The 18,429-nt window shown below is 41.5% G+C and overlaps 1 protein-coding gene across 1 annotated transcript in view; it reads left to right on the top strand.

The window, feature by feature from the left end:
* IA-2 (tyrosine phosphatase IA-2) overlaps positions 1-18,429 on the top strand; it is a 965,150-nt gene that overhangs the window by 571,890 nt on the left and 374,831 nt on the right. The window contains exons 13-14 of the mRNA XM_067142075.2: positions 9,219-9,305; positions 15,711-15,790. Coding sequence (XP_066998176.2) covers positions 9,219-9,305; positions 15,711-15,790 — 167 coding nt within the window. The remainder of the gene's footprint in view (positions 1-9,218; positions 9,306-15,710; positions 15,791-18,429) is intronic.

Below are 18,429 nucleotides of genomic sequence, written 5' to 3'. Positions count from 1 at the left end.
TCATCGCAGCCAATGACTAGTTTCAAAGACCATCGAAACCAGTGTAGCACTCACGCTCGCCCGGAGTGGGAACAATCAGCCAACCAGCGGAACATGCGCGGTTCTTAAACACCTAGAACAATTGAGACCGTAGGAGTGGCTCTTGGACCAATCCAGCTGAGTGCAGGCAATACGGAACACTGTTATTTCGGAACAGGGTGTTGCCAGACCAATCTCGCTGGAGTGCAGGCGATACGGAACACTGTTATTTCGGAACAGGGTGTTGCCAGACCAATCTCGCTGGAGTGCAGGCGATACGGAACACTGTTATTTCGGAACAGGGTGTTGCCAGACCAATCTCGCTGGAGTGCAGGCGATACGGAACACTGTTATTTCGGAACAGGGTGTTGCCAGACCAATCTCGCTGGAGTGCAGGCGATACGGAACACTGTTATTTCGGAACAGGGTGTTGTCAGACCAATCCCGCTGGAGTGCAGGCGATACGGAACACTGTTATTTCGGAACAGGGTGTTGCCAAACCAATCCCGCTGGAGTGCAGGCGATACAGAACACTGTTATTTCGGAACAGGGTGTTGCCAGACCAATCCCGCTGGAGTGCAGCCGATACGGAACACTGTTCTTTCGGCATAGCATGTTGCTAGACCAATCTCGCTGGAATGCATGTGACACGGAACACTTTTCTTTCGGAATAGGATGTTCCGGCGTACTGTTCATTCAAAGATTAGTTCCGAGTCCGGAACAGTTCCAAGATAACTTGTGATATTTTTTGTCCATCTCCACCAATAGCCCTGTCTACATTATTCGTGCTGTTGAAGTTCTCTAACATGAATAGTAGGTGCAGCAAAATCTTTGAAGACAAACGTGAAGGAATGGAGTCGGCAGGAGCAGTAGCTATATTCAACCATTCTGTAAAGAGGTACGGTGTCCGATATTTGAATTACTTGGGTGATGGTGATTGTAAGAGTTTTCATAAAGTTTTAGAAAGCAAGCCTTATGAGGACATTAGTATTGAGAAGCTTGAATGCGTAGAACATACTCAGAAGAGGATGGGAGCCCGTCCGAGAAAACTGAGAAAGGATATGAAAAGGAAGAAACTTGGAGATGGGCGTGTTTTATCAGGAAAGGGCAGGCCGACTGAAAAAAGAAGTTTGCATTCTTCAAAGATATTCATGACTGGCAATCAGAAATAATTTGGATTCTTTGGAAAATATGAGACGTGCTGTCTGGGCCTCGTATATCCACAAAATTTCAAATGACAGTCTCCCAGAGCATTATTTCAACCCAAAACGCGACTCATCGTTGGTTTTCCCATCCGAGTGACTACTTTTTACAGATTTCAAAGAAGGCGAAATACCATAATTTCATCCCGTATCAGTCCGTTAGGCAAATCTACCGACACGAGGCTAGCACCCCCTAGTCCCACCAGACTGAGCCCAGATCGAACCCACTAAATACAGCTCAAAAGGCTACTGGTCAGAATTCAACAAGAATCGAATCATTAAACTTGAGCTCTAGACAACCTATACATTTACATACAGAGGTTGGAGTCGAATGCAGTCGCAGATCAAGACCGCGTAATCTCAAGCAATTTTGGTTATCAGCCTTTCTGACAGAGATTGAAACCCGTCATTTTAAGTGAACAGAGCGTACCTGTATTACATCAGCTAGGCGCCCTCAAACATTATTCACAATGACTAAATTCTTGCATCTCACCGTCGCTACTGAGAATCGAGACACAGACTTAAAGACAATTCTTAAGCGAAAGGGAAGAGTCGCCAAGTACTGTACATCTATATATTATGTATGTTTAAATAAAATAACATGTCCTGACTGCCTGACTGATTTATCATCGCCGAGCGAAAACTACTGGACATAACGAAATGAAATTTTGAGGACACACAATGTAGATGCTTGCTAAGGGAGGATTTTTGGATATTCCATCGCTAAGGACGTTAAAAGGGGGTGAATTTTTAAAAATGAGTGTGTCTATATCTCAAAACTTTAAAAGTTTACAGATGAAATTTTTTTATTTAGAATCTCCTTTAAAAATAAAGAAACGCGTATTTTTTTTGTTTTCGGAAAATCCCAATAAGAGGGATGAAAAACGGCTGAATGCCTTTAAGATATTACAGACCTGAAAAATTGGTATTTAGGATCTCCTTTAAAAATAAAGAAACGTACTTTTTGTTCATGGAAAGTCCAATTAATGGGGGGGGTGAAAGGGGGGCTGAATTTTTAAAATGAGTGTATCTATATCTCGAAACTTTAAAAGTTTACATATGTAAACATTGCTATTTAGAATCTCCTTTAAAAATAAAGAAAAACGTATTTTTTGTTTTCGTAAAATTCCAATAGGAGCGGTGAAAAAGGGTGAAAAGGGGGTTGAATGCCTTTAATGAGGATACTTATATCTCAGAAACTGAAGATATTAAAGACCCGAAAATTGGTATTTCAGATTTCCTTTTAAAAAAATGAAACACGTATTTTTTGTCTTTGGAAAATCCAATTAATGGGGGGTGAAAAGGGGGAGTGAATTTTTAAAATTAGTTATCTATATCTCAAAACCTTAAACGTTTACAGATGTAAAATTGGTATTTGGAATCTCCATAAAAATAAAGAAACACGTATTTTTTGTTTTCGGAAAATCCCAATAAGAGGGGTGAAAAGGGTGAAAAAGGGGTTGAATGCCTTTAATGTGGATACTTATATCTCAGAAACTGAAGATATTACAGACCTGAAAATTGGTATTTGGGATCTCCTTTAAAAATAAAGAAGCACGTATTTTTTTGTTTTTGGAAAATCCAATTAATGGGGGTTAAACAGGAGTGACAAATTGGGCGAAAATTTTAGAAATACTATATCTACGGTATATCTCAGAAACGTAAAATGTTACAGACGTAAAAACTGGTATTTTGAATCTCCTGTAAAAGTAAAGAAACGTAGGCGATTTGTTTTTGGAAACTCCACTTAAGGGGAACTAAAAAGGGGGAGAAATTTTAAAATGATCATTTTTACAGTATATCAAAAATTTAACATGTTACAGAAGTGAAAAATGATACTTTTATCTCTATTAAAAGTAAATAAAAATGTATTTTTGTTTTCGGAAAAACCACTTCGGCGGGGGTGGGGAAAAATTGACTGAAAATGGGGTTGAATTCTTTTAATTAGGATACTGATATCTCAAAAACTGAAAATGTTACAGACGTGAAATTTGGTATTTGGAATCTCCTTTAAAAATAAAGAAATACATATTTTTTGTTTTCGAAAATCCACTTATGGGGGGAATTTTGAAAAATTAGTAGAATAATTTGTATGAAGAAAATATTACCTCAAAAACAAAAGATTTTGCAGACGTGAAAGTTAATATTTGGAATCTGATTTAAAAGTAAAGATACACGTATTTTCGGAAAATCCAATAATGTGGGTGGAGGTGAAAAAATTGAAAAATTAATTGAATTAATTGTATGAGGATACTTGCATCTAATAAAACAATATTGTTACAGACGTGAAAATTGGTATTTGGATCTCCTTTAAAAACAAAGAAAGACGCGTTTGGGGGGGGGGGGGGAATCTTTGGGGCGGGCGTGAAAAGGAGTTGAATTCCTTTTGTGAGGACACATACCTCAAAAACTGAAGATGTTACAGTCGTGTTAATTGGTATTTAGAAGATCCTTGACTATTAAAGAAACAAGTATTTTTGGCCGGAAAATTCACTTGGGGGGGGGGGGTGAAAGGAAGTGAAGAAAGAGCATTCCTTTTATGGGGATACTTATATCTCAAAACTGAAGGTAACAGACGTGAACCAGTGGCGGCTCGTGGCTGTAAAGTATGGTGAAGAGCTATTACCCGTTCGGTTTCGAGCGACAGATTTAAGAACTTCTTTTTTTCTTTCTTAATCTGCTTACCCTCCAGGGTTGGTTTTCCCTCGGGCTCAGCGAGGGATTCCACCTCTACCGCCTCAAGGACAGTGTCCTGGAGCTTCAGACTCTGGGTCGGGGGATACAACCGGGGAGGATGACCAGTACCTCGCCCAGGCGGCCTCACCTGCTATGCTGAAGAGGGGCCTTGGTGGGGGATGGGAAGATTGGAAGGGATAGACAAGGAAGAGGGAAGGAAGCGGCCGTGGCCTTAAGTTAGGTACCATCCCGGCATTCACCTGGAGGAGAAGTGGGAAACCACTTCCAGGATGGCTGAGGTGGGAATCGAGCCCACCTCTACTCAGTTGATCTCACGAGGCTGAGTGGACCCCGTTCCAGCCCTCGTACCACTTTTCAAATTTCGTGGCTGAGCCGGGAATGGCAGCTAATCACACTAACCACTACACCACAGAGGAGGACATGATTTAGGAACTACGTTTTGTTTTTGGTTGTTTTGTACTCGTACCTCGTACCTGTGACTGGCGGAGGATCCAGCACGTGACCACGATTTATTGAATTTAATGTTTCGTCATGACCACGAAAAGCTAGTTTGCTTACTTACTTAAATAGAGCACTGCATCATTTACCAACTGAAGGAAAAGCCTATTTAAATGTACATTTTCACTGAACTGTACAATTACAATATACAGTCTGACATTTTCCTTCAGGACATCAGAGATCGTATTTTGGTTTGTTTCCAATGTCTTGAAATCTAGCTGCCGTATTTTATGTTCTGCAGAGTCTGAGTGCTTATGTAAAGAACGTGTTATGTTCAAAAGGGCTGAAAATCCTTCTTTATTCCAAACGTTATTTTTATTGATAAAAGGCAAGCAGGCCCAACAAAACAACATCTGTAGAGCTGGAGAGGAGCACAACCATGGAAATTCCTTAAACCACGATCGTTTGAAACTAAGATTGTAAGATTTACCGGAATGTTTCACTTCTTTTGTAGCACAAATTTGCAGTGATTCAGTAGGGCGATCAAAACGTAGAACTTCATTCTGATCTTCGTTTCTCCAGCGTGAAAATGTTTATAATAAAATGCACACTATATCATAAATAGGATACATATTTAAATAAAACAGCACAACACTACGAATGAACCACGATGCATAAGTACTCGTACTACACACAGGATGACGCACGGAAGACGAAACATTCCGCTCTTCCGACAACTTCACTAGCACATTCCGCTATGTGGAGAGTACGCGGATGACGTCACGGTTGTCATGGCAACCGCCAAGGCCAAGCGCTAGGAGGGAGCACTTGGGAGGTAGAGGCAGCTGCGGAATCTCTTGTCTTCACTCAGTCTCACGCGCCGTACTGTGGCCGACAGCCGGCGCTTTCGTGAGTTTCCCTGGTTCTCATCAGGTGATGAGGTGCTCCAAACGCCGTACAATAAAACATTTTCTTTCCGTAAAACCAACAAATGGTATAAGAAAAATAAATTTAAGTAATTCATTATGGTAAAAATAAGTGAAGTGGCACTTCACCTACTTCACCTGAAAAGCCGCCCCTGACGTGAACATTGGTATTTGGAATCTCCTTTAAACATAAACACGTCTTCTTGGAGGGGGGGGGGGGGATAAATCAACTTAACGGCAGTGTGGTGAAAAATGAGTTGAGATCAGTTGATTTTACTGTTCATAATGTACTTATTCTGATCATAAACCGATCATTTTTAATATTTCCTGGGTTGGTTTTCAAGAGCCATCTTTTCCTTTGGGGAACTTAAAGTTAGATTACAGTAGATTCTCCTGGCATACCAATAAACATTTAAACATATTTGTAATAAACGATAGGAATGATATTGACCGTGCAATTGTTCACCTCTATAATAAGGTCAATAATGCACGGAAGTATATTATTCGTATCGCCAGATATCCCGCGCACTTGCCTACGCGCGACAATGGTGCTGGTCACATTGTCAACAATGACAATGGCAGCAGATTCAATTTACCACAAGTAGCGGTCTTGCATCTTGCTGTGTGGTCCAGAACAACAATAATAATAATAATAATAATAATAATAATAATAATAATAATAATAATAATAATAATGATAATAATAATAATGTTCTGCTGGACCGTCGTCAAAATTTGCGGACCGCACTGGAAACGTGTCTTGGCCGGGTAATGATTACGAATGCAGTCCGGCCGCGGGTTCATTACCGCCAAGGCACCCAAAACACCACACCGGATCTCCTCAAGGATTTGATCCATATTAAAAATGCTTATAGGAAATGATTACAAAGATTTATTGACCCAACTGACAGCGTGGAATACGTAGACCTAGCGCTGGAAGTAAGAAATCGATTGCTGGAAGGAAGGATTGAAGAATGGGAGAAACTTTGCCGTAATCTCTCAGAAAACGAGTCAGATCGCGAATTTTGGCGGACTCTCTCAGAAAACGAGTCAGATCGCGAATTTCGGCGGATTATATATAAAACGTCAAGTATTCAATTATACATTTCATTATAATACCGTAGCGAAGCACGGGTATCTTGCTAGTATCCACATATAGAGGCTGGAGACGAACTCAGGTTGATAAGCGAAAGTTACAGTCGAAGACAGGTCTGCAGATAAACACCGCGTAGTATCTAGCGTAAGATTAACTTCACCGTAAGTTTGTGCGCGTTTACAATGTTTTTCCTATATTTATATTAGAACTTTTACGACCCGTATTTGTAGTCATGCTAAGCTTTTGGGCTTTCACCGTGTCAGAAAACAAGGTGAAATCTTTGCGTTTCATAGATAACTTTGCTCCGAGTCTTCAGAAGAACCTTTCGTCTGTTTATGAGCAAGACTTCTCTAATAATATCACTTTAGAGATAATAATATAATATTAGAGATAGTAATATTGGGGAAGTCGTGCTTGTGAGCAGACGGGACGTTTTTCTGAAGACCTGGCGCAAAGTTATCTGCGGAACACAGAGAATTTCACTATATTTTCTGGTAGGTCAAAAGCCCACAAGCTTATTATAATGTTTTTCTTCGTCAACAATTAAGGCTACAAACAGTTTTTCGACATGATATTTGCAGATATAAATCTAATTTCGCCTGTCGCACAACTACGCATCGCAGAAACAGACCAATTTTTGGGTTACTTACTCAGGTTACCTCAGGTCAAAATATGGCATGCGAACGTATCATTTTAACTGCCGCACGCATGAAGAGAGGAGGGGCTAAACAAGTCACTACCGCGACCTTTTGTCACTTCACAGATTCTAAGTAACTGGTGTAGACCTCCTGCTCTCCTGATACTGGTGAGTTCCCTTCGTGTTACACCTATAAATAACAGCAATGTATAGTTTCCATCTTACCTAGTGTCCTTTCCACCAGCTCCCTAGAGTCAGTCCGATAAAACTGTCACAAGTTGTGAGCCCGCAAGGCAGCTCTCCAGAGTTAGCCCTATAAGAGAAACATATAGCAGCTACCTAGCCCACTGGCCCTGCTTCATCTCTCCTAAGAGTTAGTCCCATAAGAGCAATGTATAGCAGCCATCTTGTCCAGTAGCACAGTTAGGTTAAGCCTGGGATTGAATCCACCGGTCTAGAAAGCCAAGAATAACGGCCGAGAGGATTCGTCGTGCTGACCACACGACACCTCGTAATCTGTAGGCCTTCGGGCTGAGCAGCGGTCGCTTGGTAGGCCAAGGCCCTTCAAGGGCTGTAGTGCTATGGGGTTTGGTTTTGGTTTGGTTTTCTGGGATTGAATCCAAACCTTTGACTTAAGGTTGCACTCTTATGTGGTTAGCCCAGGTGTCAAACTTGGTTTTGTGAGATTTAGGTAGGTTACATGATGACGTCTGTTGTGAGGTTAAATTTTCACTCTCAGTCAGCGTTAGGTTATGATGTAATGTGACGTTAAGCTAGCAGTCTTAGTCCGCACAACGATGTGGAGGAGTAGTATCTCAGGCACTGGTGGAGGCCTCAGAACCCGTGCAAAACAACTACTAGTTATCAATATGAATTACTCCAGTGCGCACGTGTTTTTTCTATGGGCGAGCTCTCCGCTCGTTTGCAGCGCATTAAGGGAATGGCGCGGTATTCCATCACATATTTTGTTCCCTGAAGGCCTTTCATTGTATACGCGCAGCGCAACCCTCTTAAGTTATTTGTACACATGTACGATGCAGCATCGTATTTCACCTGTTCTCGAGTGTGTGTGTTGTACTTTTCTTAATTCTGTGATTAGGTATAAAACGTATTCTGTATCTTGCGTTTTGAATGGCACAGTACGTCTTTATGCACATTTCTTATGTTTTAACTCAGTCGGCTCGTGCAGTTCATCGGGTGTAGACGTACCAAGTCGTTGAACAGTCCATAATCGTTATGATAATTTTCAGGAAACTGGAATTATCCAACCCAAGAAACCAAAAGGAATCAGGGTATGGTTCTCTTCGAAGAAAAGAGACTCAAATGGTCAACATTTCTAAAATTATTCTGAAATATCACTTCGTCGTCTTGCACAACAATAGGGTAATTTCATATGGTCTGTACAAGGGTCTGCTTAAAACGTTTGCACTTAAAGCCATAGAAGATAACTATAGCACATGCTCTGCAACTAACTAATCGTGTATTTAGGCGCACATTTTGTGAGTGGAATCTGGAAAATGTAGACAATTGAGAAACGGATCCACATTTAATGTTCTTTTCGGTTGAGGCCTGGCCAATCCATGGTAAAAGTGTGCAGTTGAACCTGACTTCGTACATGAAGTACCCTTGTGTAATGAGAATAGGTTGATTTTATTACTTATGTAACTACCATACTAACCCAGTTTTTCTGAAAATTTACTGACAGGACTCTGTTACTTTTCACACTGCGAATAATTCACGAAGCTTTTTCCACAGAACAGAGATATGTGTCCCCCTCGGTCTCCGCGATTTATCCGCCTGTGATGATTATCTCTGAGTTACATTTTAAAATGCCATGTACAAGATGCATCCATACATCATACAAGAATTAAAACGTATTATTAATGAGATAATGTGGAATATTATGAATTATTTTCTAACGAGGTGGCAAAAATATGTGGAAGGAAAATGAAGGCGAGCAGTTAAAGAAGTACTGAACTTCTTAAAATTGATGGTGTTACTCTTGTATGATTTACCTTCCCACTACAGACCTCGACCGATGCGGCAAACGAGAGGTCATTCGCCCATAGAAAAACACTGCGCGCCGGAATAAAGCATATCTGATCACCGTAGAATATTACCATTTCCTATTCAGGAAGATTAAGAGATTAGGGTGCTAATTTTGATGAATTCGTATCCCCTTAAGCTTATTATCTCTGTTACAGGATTCAGAAGTGGGTGGATGGAACTCGCATCGTGAGTGAAGTGGCTCGTCTACTTGGTGTGGAGCCTGAGGCCTTTACCAAGCCCAAGTAAGTTAAATGGTCGAAAGGTGAGTGTAAGCTCATTACTAGTATTCTTCAGCGTAACTATAAAATATTTTCAGGTGACTTTGCTTAAAGTGGGAGGAGAGATTCATTTGTACTTTCTAGAGGATCTTTGATGGGAAACAATTAACGCCGCGGGTTGGGTAGGCGGAAACTCTGCGAAATTCGGTGTTAGCGATTTTGTGTTAACAACCTTAAATCTATAATGCATAGCGAAATAAGCGGTATACATTTTAAGAGAGAAAGGATGAAACCCCGAACGCGTGACGTCACACAGCGCCACAAAATGGCCGCAAATTTCGAGTGGAAAATTACCTGTTCAGCGCACTGTAAAATTAATATATCCCGGAACTCGTACACACCGTACGTTGTATGAGACGTCGTTTGACAATGCTCGACAAGTGCTATGATAGTGATAATAGTGAAGGAATTTGGAAGAATCCAGTGATAAAGTGTGAAATTTGACTTAATGTTTGCTAAAATTTCAAAAATGTTGAATTGTCTTGATAACAGGAATCGTACACGTCTATAAATTGAAAGAATAAACCACAATTTGGCGTACTGAACGGTTACCCGTACGTTAAAAATCATTAATGAAAGCTCGGTCACGTCTCGTAGTCGAACAGCCGTCGCACAAGTTCTATTACGTAACAATACAACATTAAACAATAAAATATATTGTAGATGTTTTATTATTACCGTGGGCTTAAGCACGGAGACGCACGTCGAGTGATTGTCTGAGACCGTTTCTAAATGACAGTTGTCCATGGAATTCACAACTTTAAAGAGAGATTTAACATTCTTTGTGGACTACTACTTTAGTACGTAAGCTCAACACCGCCGGCAAAAACCTCCGACAATGCCTACTCCTATATTTTACAGACGAATGAGCGAAGGAAATGCACTAATGAAATTACGTACAATCAATTTTCCATGCTATCCTAACTAATGGACAGAAAGATCTAGTCAAACTGAAACTCTCTCCATTTATTACCGTGATGTAGGTGGAGTAAAGCCAATACTGGATATTTTGAAAGAGATTGGTATAATGTTTTTGATGTGTTGGCGTTCATTGAATGTTTATCGACATGAGGTCTGTAGTGGGGAAGTGCAAAGTATATCGGAGGAACAGAGAAGGATTGTTTACCACTCTAGCAAGAAAATTGGCAGCCTTGAAATCTGAAAAAATGACTAATACTTTTGGGGCCTTGCCGGTAAAGTATGGCATGTTGGCAACGTGTTGAAAATTAGATATATTCAAATGATTAGAATCTCACTATGATATACATATATGGCACAATCTAACTATTCTAGGAGATCTTAATGCTTCTTCCATTCAAAATTTAATTTTAACTTATCATTCTCAAGAATCGGGAAACCTCATTAAACATCATTTAAAGTCACATAATTCGATTCAGAACAGTAATGGGAAATATTAAACGTGTTACGAAAATACAAGGCCGACCCAAATGTTAGATGAGTACAAAAAATTCTGCTCCGCTATTGCCAGATGACATGCTCCTTCGTCTCTGCCTGTACGATTGCTCTATATGCGAGACAAATGAGATTGCCTCCACGCCTCCCTAGGTGCGGTGCATGCTGTATGATGGTGGCCCCACTCCATTGCAAGAGCTATTAATCTCACCTGACTGCCGTTTCCCGTTCGGGTTCTCTCCTCATTGGTCCTTCGTTTCACTTCCTCCCTGGATGCGGTTGTGCGTTGCGGCTGGGTGGCCCTCTCCTGGTGGGCCGGCATCTTCTTCCTCCTGGTGTGTTCTTCCTGTCGGCGATCTCTTTTCGGCAGGGGATGAGGCCACTTACTGCTGGTATCTCTCATCTCGGCCTGGGAACCGTGAGGGCGCGGGCGGCTCTGCAGTTGCTCTGACTTCTTCTCCCTCCTGGCGGGTGTCGGGAGCAGGCGCAGGCATCCTGGCGTGGTCTCTGTCCTGTGCGGAACATTCAGGCTCCTGCATTTTGAAGGAGGCCGGGAAGCCGGGGAAGTAACCTCGGAACGCCACCTCCATGCTGTCATCCTTAGTCCGGGCCACCGTCCTGGGTTGCACGCGGGTGGTGGGCCCTTCTCACATGGACGTTCCTGGACTGCGGCCTTGGTCATCTGTATCTACTTGGACAAGCAGTGCAGGGTGCTCCCGTCCGATCCTAGCAGCCGTGGGCCTCATGAGAGCCAAGGAGCATGTGTTCTTTCTTACTTGATTCTACCTCTGCCTCCTGGCGGTCTACGTGGCGGTCGTCGTCGTCTCTGGCTTGGTGGCGGCTGTTTTGTCTGCATGAAGCCGTCAGTCCTCCAACAGAGAGTCTTACCCATCACTGGGATTCTGACAGTCTGGAAGGCCTTGAAATGTTCCTCGTAACAATCGATGTCGTCTGGAGCAACAGGAAGAAAGATTACGTCCTGGGGCAGGAAGGCCTCGATGTCCAGAGCTGGGTCGGGGTAGCCCTCGCAATAGATGAGAAGGTACAGCATGTTCTGACCATGCAGTTCTGCAGGTTTTCAGGCCCATTCATCAGCAGTTTCTCATCGTAGTATAGAAGAAGTTTCGGGGTGCCCGCGTCAGCGTGTCCTGGCTCAAGCCTGAAGTCCTTCAAGTTGATGGACTGAAACCATTCCCTCTGCTGTTCTTCGGTGGACTTGCTGTCGTCTACCATATTCCCTGATGAAACCTGTAATTACCATGAAAGAGATGTCCCACTAAAATGCGTTTAGACAATATTTAGATTGATGCTTTCACGGACCATAAATGTAATTAAGGAAGTCTTGCTCATGAGCAAACGAGATTTTATTCTCAAGTTCTCCGCGAAACGTAAAGCTCTCCACCTTGTTTTATGACAGGGCAAACGCTCAAAAGCTTATTATCGTGTAATCTTAGGCAATGCTCTCTTGATGTGCTCTTGAAAGAACACAAGTTCAGACACGTTTTGAATGTTGTGGTTTGTTTGACAGCTGTACCTGGCGAGGAGAGCGTCTAAAGGCGGCTACACACGTTACTGTATAACTGTGCGATTTAACTGCAACGATGAACTGCGCAGTAAATCTGAAAGCCCTATAGCCTCCACACGGTACAGATAACTGCGTCCATCGACAGAACTCATCAGACATTTATCAAAGCAACGGACGATGATGACGTACTAGCGGTGTTGGGCCTATGTGTGTGTATAATGAAAAAGCAAAAGAAGACACGCAGCGTGTGGTCTAAAGATTGGCTACTGCTGAGAAAATATTCACACGCAAATTTATTAAATGACTTAGGTTTCGTACCGAAGTTGGGGTCTCTTGTTCATATAAGAAGTCCAATAGATGAAAGTACCACAGACGTGGAGTGTATATCACATCAGTGCCTCACCCCGTTATTTTAGATTGTTTAACTTTGTTTAACTCCTTTTTGTAAGAACTCCTAAGATTATTAATCTTTTTTACAACTACGTTTCTGTTGGCTTTGCAGTCATTTAATTTATATTTTGCAATCAATTTACTGTAGGCGGCGTCTTTTCTGTTCCGATTGTGATAATCTTTAGACTTTGTCTGCCAGAGACAAGATTCATTTCTATAGCATTCAATGAAAGCTTCTAAATGCTCACTATATCCGCTTTGGTCTTCCTGAGACATTGCTATGATAACTAACTTAACGAGCGACTCACTTTTACTGAGCAATCGGCAGTCGCCACGGTCCACACGTTGCGATAAAACTGTGCAAACGCAATCGACACAGTTTTATTGCTTAGAAAAATGAACTTTCTCCGACGAACTGTGCAAGCAGAAATAACTGCAACGATTTACCATCCACACGTGAGATAAATCTCCGCAGTTTGGTTGCTGCAGTTAAATCGCACATTTATACAGTAACGTGTGTAGCCGCCTTAAGTGGAGCACAAGAAATCCAAGATGGCGGTAGGGGGAGGTGGAGGGAAATATAGAGACCACAACTTCCGCGTATCTGGCAGCACACGTCCTAATGTAGTGGCGTGGGAAAGTGCAGGGGGATATACAGATTGCCGCTATTGCTCAGCGGTATGTTTTTAACGCAGAGTGGGCGTATTTTTAATCTTAACAGGTGAGAGAGCTCTTTAGATAGCTGATAAAGCGCAGTTTGGGTCAAAGATGCTGATATAAACCTTTCACTACCATCCTGGGAGAATAAACAGCCAAAATACTTGTTCCAGCTTTGTATTCCCTTCCTCTCTCCTACTGACATCACTTTAGTCTTGGAAAGGCTAATTTTCATATCATGCTCTTTGTACCTATTTTCAAGTCCCAAGATATTAGACTGCAGGCTTTCGGCACAGGACCTAGTCGTTAGCATAGGCCAAACTGCTTATGGCACTACTTCTACCATACCGTAGTGATCTTTTCGCCACTATGGTCTTAACTAAAGAACCTTCATTCCCTTTTCTTTTTCCCAGTATATTTTATTTTACCAATATCTATGTGGCGAAGAGGGATTCTGGTTGAACTATTGAGCGGTAGTGCCTCAGTTTTGCCTAGGATATGGTTCAATTTTATTATTATTATTATTATTATTATTATTATCATTATTATTACATGTTTCTCCTGTCACTGTAATTATTTACACATTTCTTTGGCGTGGATATGGTCAGTCCTAGTTATGAAATGAATGCTTTTAAGAAATTGACTAGAATTTATCCCTTATATGAACCGGGCCATATTCTAAGCCCTCTTCATGAACAAGGCGAAAATCATTCACTTCATGTAGGGAGTAAAGTACAAAAAATTCAGGTTTTTTATTGACTCGTTGATATGTTAATAAAGCCAACTACGTATGCTCTTACTGGATGCATGTGACAAGATGCCATTGTTTTGTATTTATAAAAGAAATATGAGGATTACATATTCTGTTCTTTGAGGTCACCAACATAAGTGAATGTTAGTCATTTTCCAGTTAACGAAAATGGTCTTTAAGAAATAAGTACAGTTCCACAACTGGGCAAATTTAGAAATGGGTTCCAACCTCTGAAATCTTCTTTTCAGGCGATGTTAAACGCTGTAATAAAAGAAAGAGGCATCATTTTATGATGAGGATGTTAAATTGTTCTTTGATGCTACCCCCTGTGGGTGGGGGGGCACAGACGAAGAATACACCCACGGTATCTCCTGCCTGCCATAAGAGGCGACTAAAAGGATCTATCTAGTGATTGTGACATTAGAAGCATGAGACCACCTGTGATCAGTACCATTACGTGCGGAACACCATGGGTGGAGGCTACTTGGACTCGTACCACCTTGTGAGGAAAACCATGGGTCATTTTTTATGTTATTTGTTCGGGGCGTCGACCTATACAGTTTTGCCCCTAACCATGGGTCTACATTACATAGGAGCAGTACCATTATGCGATAAACACTACGGGTCTGGGCGTTGCTTGTGATAAGTCTCATCGTTTGTATTCCACTAGTCGGTTCCGCTGTGATCAGAATGGGCCTGCGTTACCCCTGAATAGTACCACTTTATGAGAAATACCATAGGCCTACATTGCCTGTGGTTAGTGCCACTATGTGAGAAACACCATGGGTTTACCTGGTGCCCGTGATAAGTACCACTATGTGAGTAAAACCATGGGTCTGCGTTGCCTGAGAGTGGTACCATTATGTGAGGAACACCATGGGTTTGTGTTGCCTGTGGGCGTTACCATAATGTGTGATGCACCGTGGGTCTATATTCCTTAAGATTAGTACCACTATGCGAGTGACCCCATGAGCATACATGGCCTGTGGTTAGTTTCACTATGTGAGAAACACCACGGGAATACCGGCGCCGTGATTAGTCCCACTATACGAGGAACACCATGGGTCAGCGTTGCTTGTGAGTAGTGCCCTTATGTGCGAAACACTGTGGGTTTGTGTTACCTGCGAGTCGTGCCATTGTGTGTAACACACTATGGGTGTACATTACCTGGGATTAGTACCACTATAGGAGGAACACCATGGTTCTGCTTTATCAGTGATCAGTACCATTATGAGGGGCCGGCGACCTGGATTTTGGGCCCCTTTAGATAATAAGTATCATTCCAGTAATGAAGGCATTGTGGATTGAATCCACTGATTGTTTTTGTTTCACGATCATTTTTTCATCATGATTCCTTTTAGATTCTAGTCAGTGGATACATTTTGCAGTTTTAACTATCGTGTCATTTCGTTGCGCTTCATACTATTAGGGGCCGATTAACTAGGTGTTAGGCCCCTTTAAACAACAACAACAACAACAACAACAATCATCAACATCATCATCATCATCATCGTCATCTAAATTTTATATTATTCCCACTTATTGTGATTAACGCTGAAAACATTGATTACTTTATATATCTGCATCAATGTAACGCTTGATAAAGTAAATTTCCCTTTTTCTTCTTTTCTAGCGTTCATCGGAATGAAGTAGCCTTCAAAGTGGAGCCTAATTCGAAGGGCCTGAACGCCTCTGAAGTGGCAAAGCGGATCGGTAAGTGTAAATAACCTGAAGGGCACTCATATTTCAATGCCTGATATATGCAAGTTTTTACATAAATCTGACATAGCCTGGTACTCTAAGGTCTAAGACACTGAGGTTGGCGTCAAGATGGACACCCGGCCGTAAAACATCCCGGATAATTTGATCTCACCTCATCCGCGACCCCATATCGGAAAAAACTAAGGGTCGGATATTATTATTATTATTATTATTATTATTATTATTATTATTATTATTATTATTATTATTCCGGGGTATTTGTGGAACGCAGAGGTGAAAGAAGGTGCGGGCTTGAATGGGTCTAACTACAATGTCAAGAATTGAATTAAAAGTTTAACAAAGGTTATATTTATTTCATTATAAAAAAAAATAACATATTTCCACAAGGGAAAAATAACAATCAGGAGGTTCGGAGATTTCACCCATGAATTTTACTTTAGAGAATGTGTCTGTCAAGGTCTGTTCCATTAACATACTTGTTTTGTTATCCACACCGTACTCACGAAGCAGTGGCGAATATAGAATATATTTTGGGGGGGGGCCAAGATTGATGTAAGGTTAGGTTAAGTAATTTTAAGAGGTCAGACGATTTCAAACACTTTAGAAAGGAAAAAGGAAACATTGATTTGGGCTGATACATACATGCATACATACATACATACATACATACATACATACATACATACATACATACAGTACACCAATGGTTACAAAACGAAGTACTATCGTCGCCATAAAACCTATCTGTGTCGGTGCGACGTAAAGCCCCTAGCAAAACAAAAAAAAAAAAAGAACGAAGTCCAGGTTTCTTGGTACACTTGCAAACTTTTCAAGAACGTCTTCGTCACTAACTATAATGTCTCTGTGGATAGAGAGTAAAGCAAGCCCGTTAAGCCTACTTTCAGATGTGCTGTTCCTTAAGTAAGTCTTCAGTCTCCTTAGGCTAGAGAAAGTTCTTTCTACGGTTGCGACAGAAACAGGAAGAACGCAGAGTAATTTGAGAAGGGTATAAATGTTGGGGAAGAAAGTCTTATCACATTTTTCTAGAGAACTTACAGCCATTTTGGGAAGATTTGAAGGATTTTCCTGACTCCACCTTTCTTTCCACAACATAAACTCACTTTGCACAATCTCTTTATGTGACAGATCTTCTTCGTAGAAACTAAAAGCAGCCTCCAGTGAACCGAAATCTGTTACGATACACAATTGTGGAAGGATGTTTTGTAAGGATGCAACTATTTCCTTTGTGAGATTCAAAGCGTTCTTTTAGTGAGTTACAAAAATCGTCCAGGTACGGCACATAAACAGCTACTCAATAGTATTCTTCTTCTGTGGTGTAAGGGACGTTGCTACTTGCTGTTTGAAGGCAGCAAATTCTTGGAATCTCTTCTTTAATGTCAAGTTTGGCAGCGAATGTGGAAGACACTCATGACGTTAGTCAAGGCCTGTGGAAGATCTATATTGTTGTTTTGAAACTGCTCAGATAAGTTATGCATGGTTGATAGCATCCAGCTCAAAACAGAGTCGTGCCTTTCTACCCATCGGGTTTCGCATAATGAAATACGTTTCTGTTTCTTTTGTTCTGGACAACATTCAGAAATCATTGATTTCAATATTTCGTTTCTTTTGGCTGATATATGAAAGAATCCACAGACTTCTTTTATAACACCCATACAGTTTCTTACAGACGGTACTTTTTTCGCATCTGACAAACATACATTTAGAGTGTGTGAAGAACAATGTGTATACAGGGCCAACGGTAGCCCGAATTGCCCGCTCGTCGTGGCAGCACCATCGTCCCCTTGGTCTCTCATTTTGTTTAGGTCAAGCCCTAATGTTGACAAGGTCTCCAATATTGTGTTGGCCAAACCAGCTCCAGTGATGTCATAAACGGGGACGAATGACAGAAAATCTTCTCTGATTTTGAAAGTTTGTTCCTCTACATAACGTACACAGAGAGAAATCTATTTGATTTGGCTGATGTCAGTGGTTTCATCTCCTAAAATCGAATAAAAACAGAATTTCTAACATTTTGATTGCATTAAGTGACCGAATGTGTTAATAAGTTCGTTTTGAATTAAAGAACTTGTGTACATCGTCTTCCCACCACTAGTCGTTAATTGGTCTTTAAGAATATTATCTCCACTGTTGGCTCGGTATCTCAACAACGATCGAAAATTCCCATCATTTTGGTCCGGTTCTTCAAGACTTATACATTTTTTCGGGGGGGGGGCAGGCCCCCTGGGCCCCCCCACTTATATACGCCCCTGTCACGAAGTATATCAAACAGGGTGGTGCGGTCAATCGAGTCGTAGGCTTTTTCGAAGCGACAGCTGGGCGGTTCGACTGGCGGTGTTGCAGTATCATTTTGAGGTTCCATATCTGTTCAGCGCGTAGTCGGCTCGGTCGGAAGTCTGCCTGCTATTCATCGACTAAATGTTCTGTCTGCTGTTCCAGTTTGGTAAACAGGGCACGTGAGAATACTTCGTAGGCAATTGGTAGAAGTAAAATACCTCGGCAATTGTTTCGATCTGTCTGTTCCGCCTTTTACTGCAGTGATTGGATCAAATCATTGTTTCCAATCTGCTGGTATGACGCTGCTTTCCCATATATTTTCAATGATGGCTTGT

Source organism: Anabrus simplex, chromosome 2 (assembly GCF_040414725.1).
Source record: "Anabrus simplex isolate iqAnaSimp1 chromosome 2, ASM4041472v1, whole genome shotgun sequence".
Lineage (NCBI taxonomy): Eukaryota > Metazoa > Arthropoda > Insecta > Orthoptera > Tettigoniidae > Anabrus > Anabrus simplex.
This window is presented reverse-complemented; position numbering and strand designations above follow the sequence as displayed.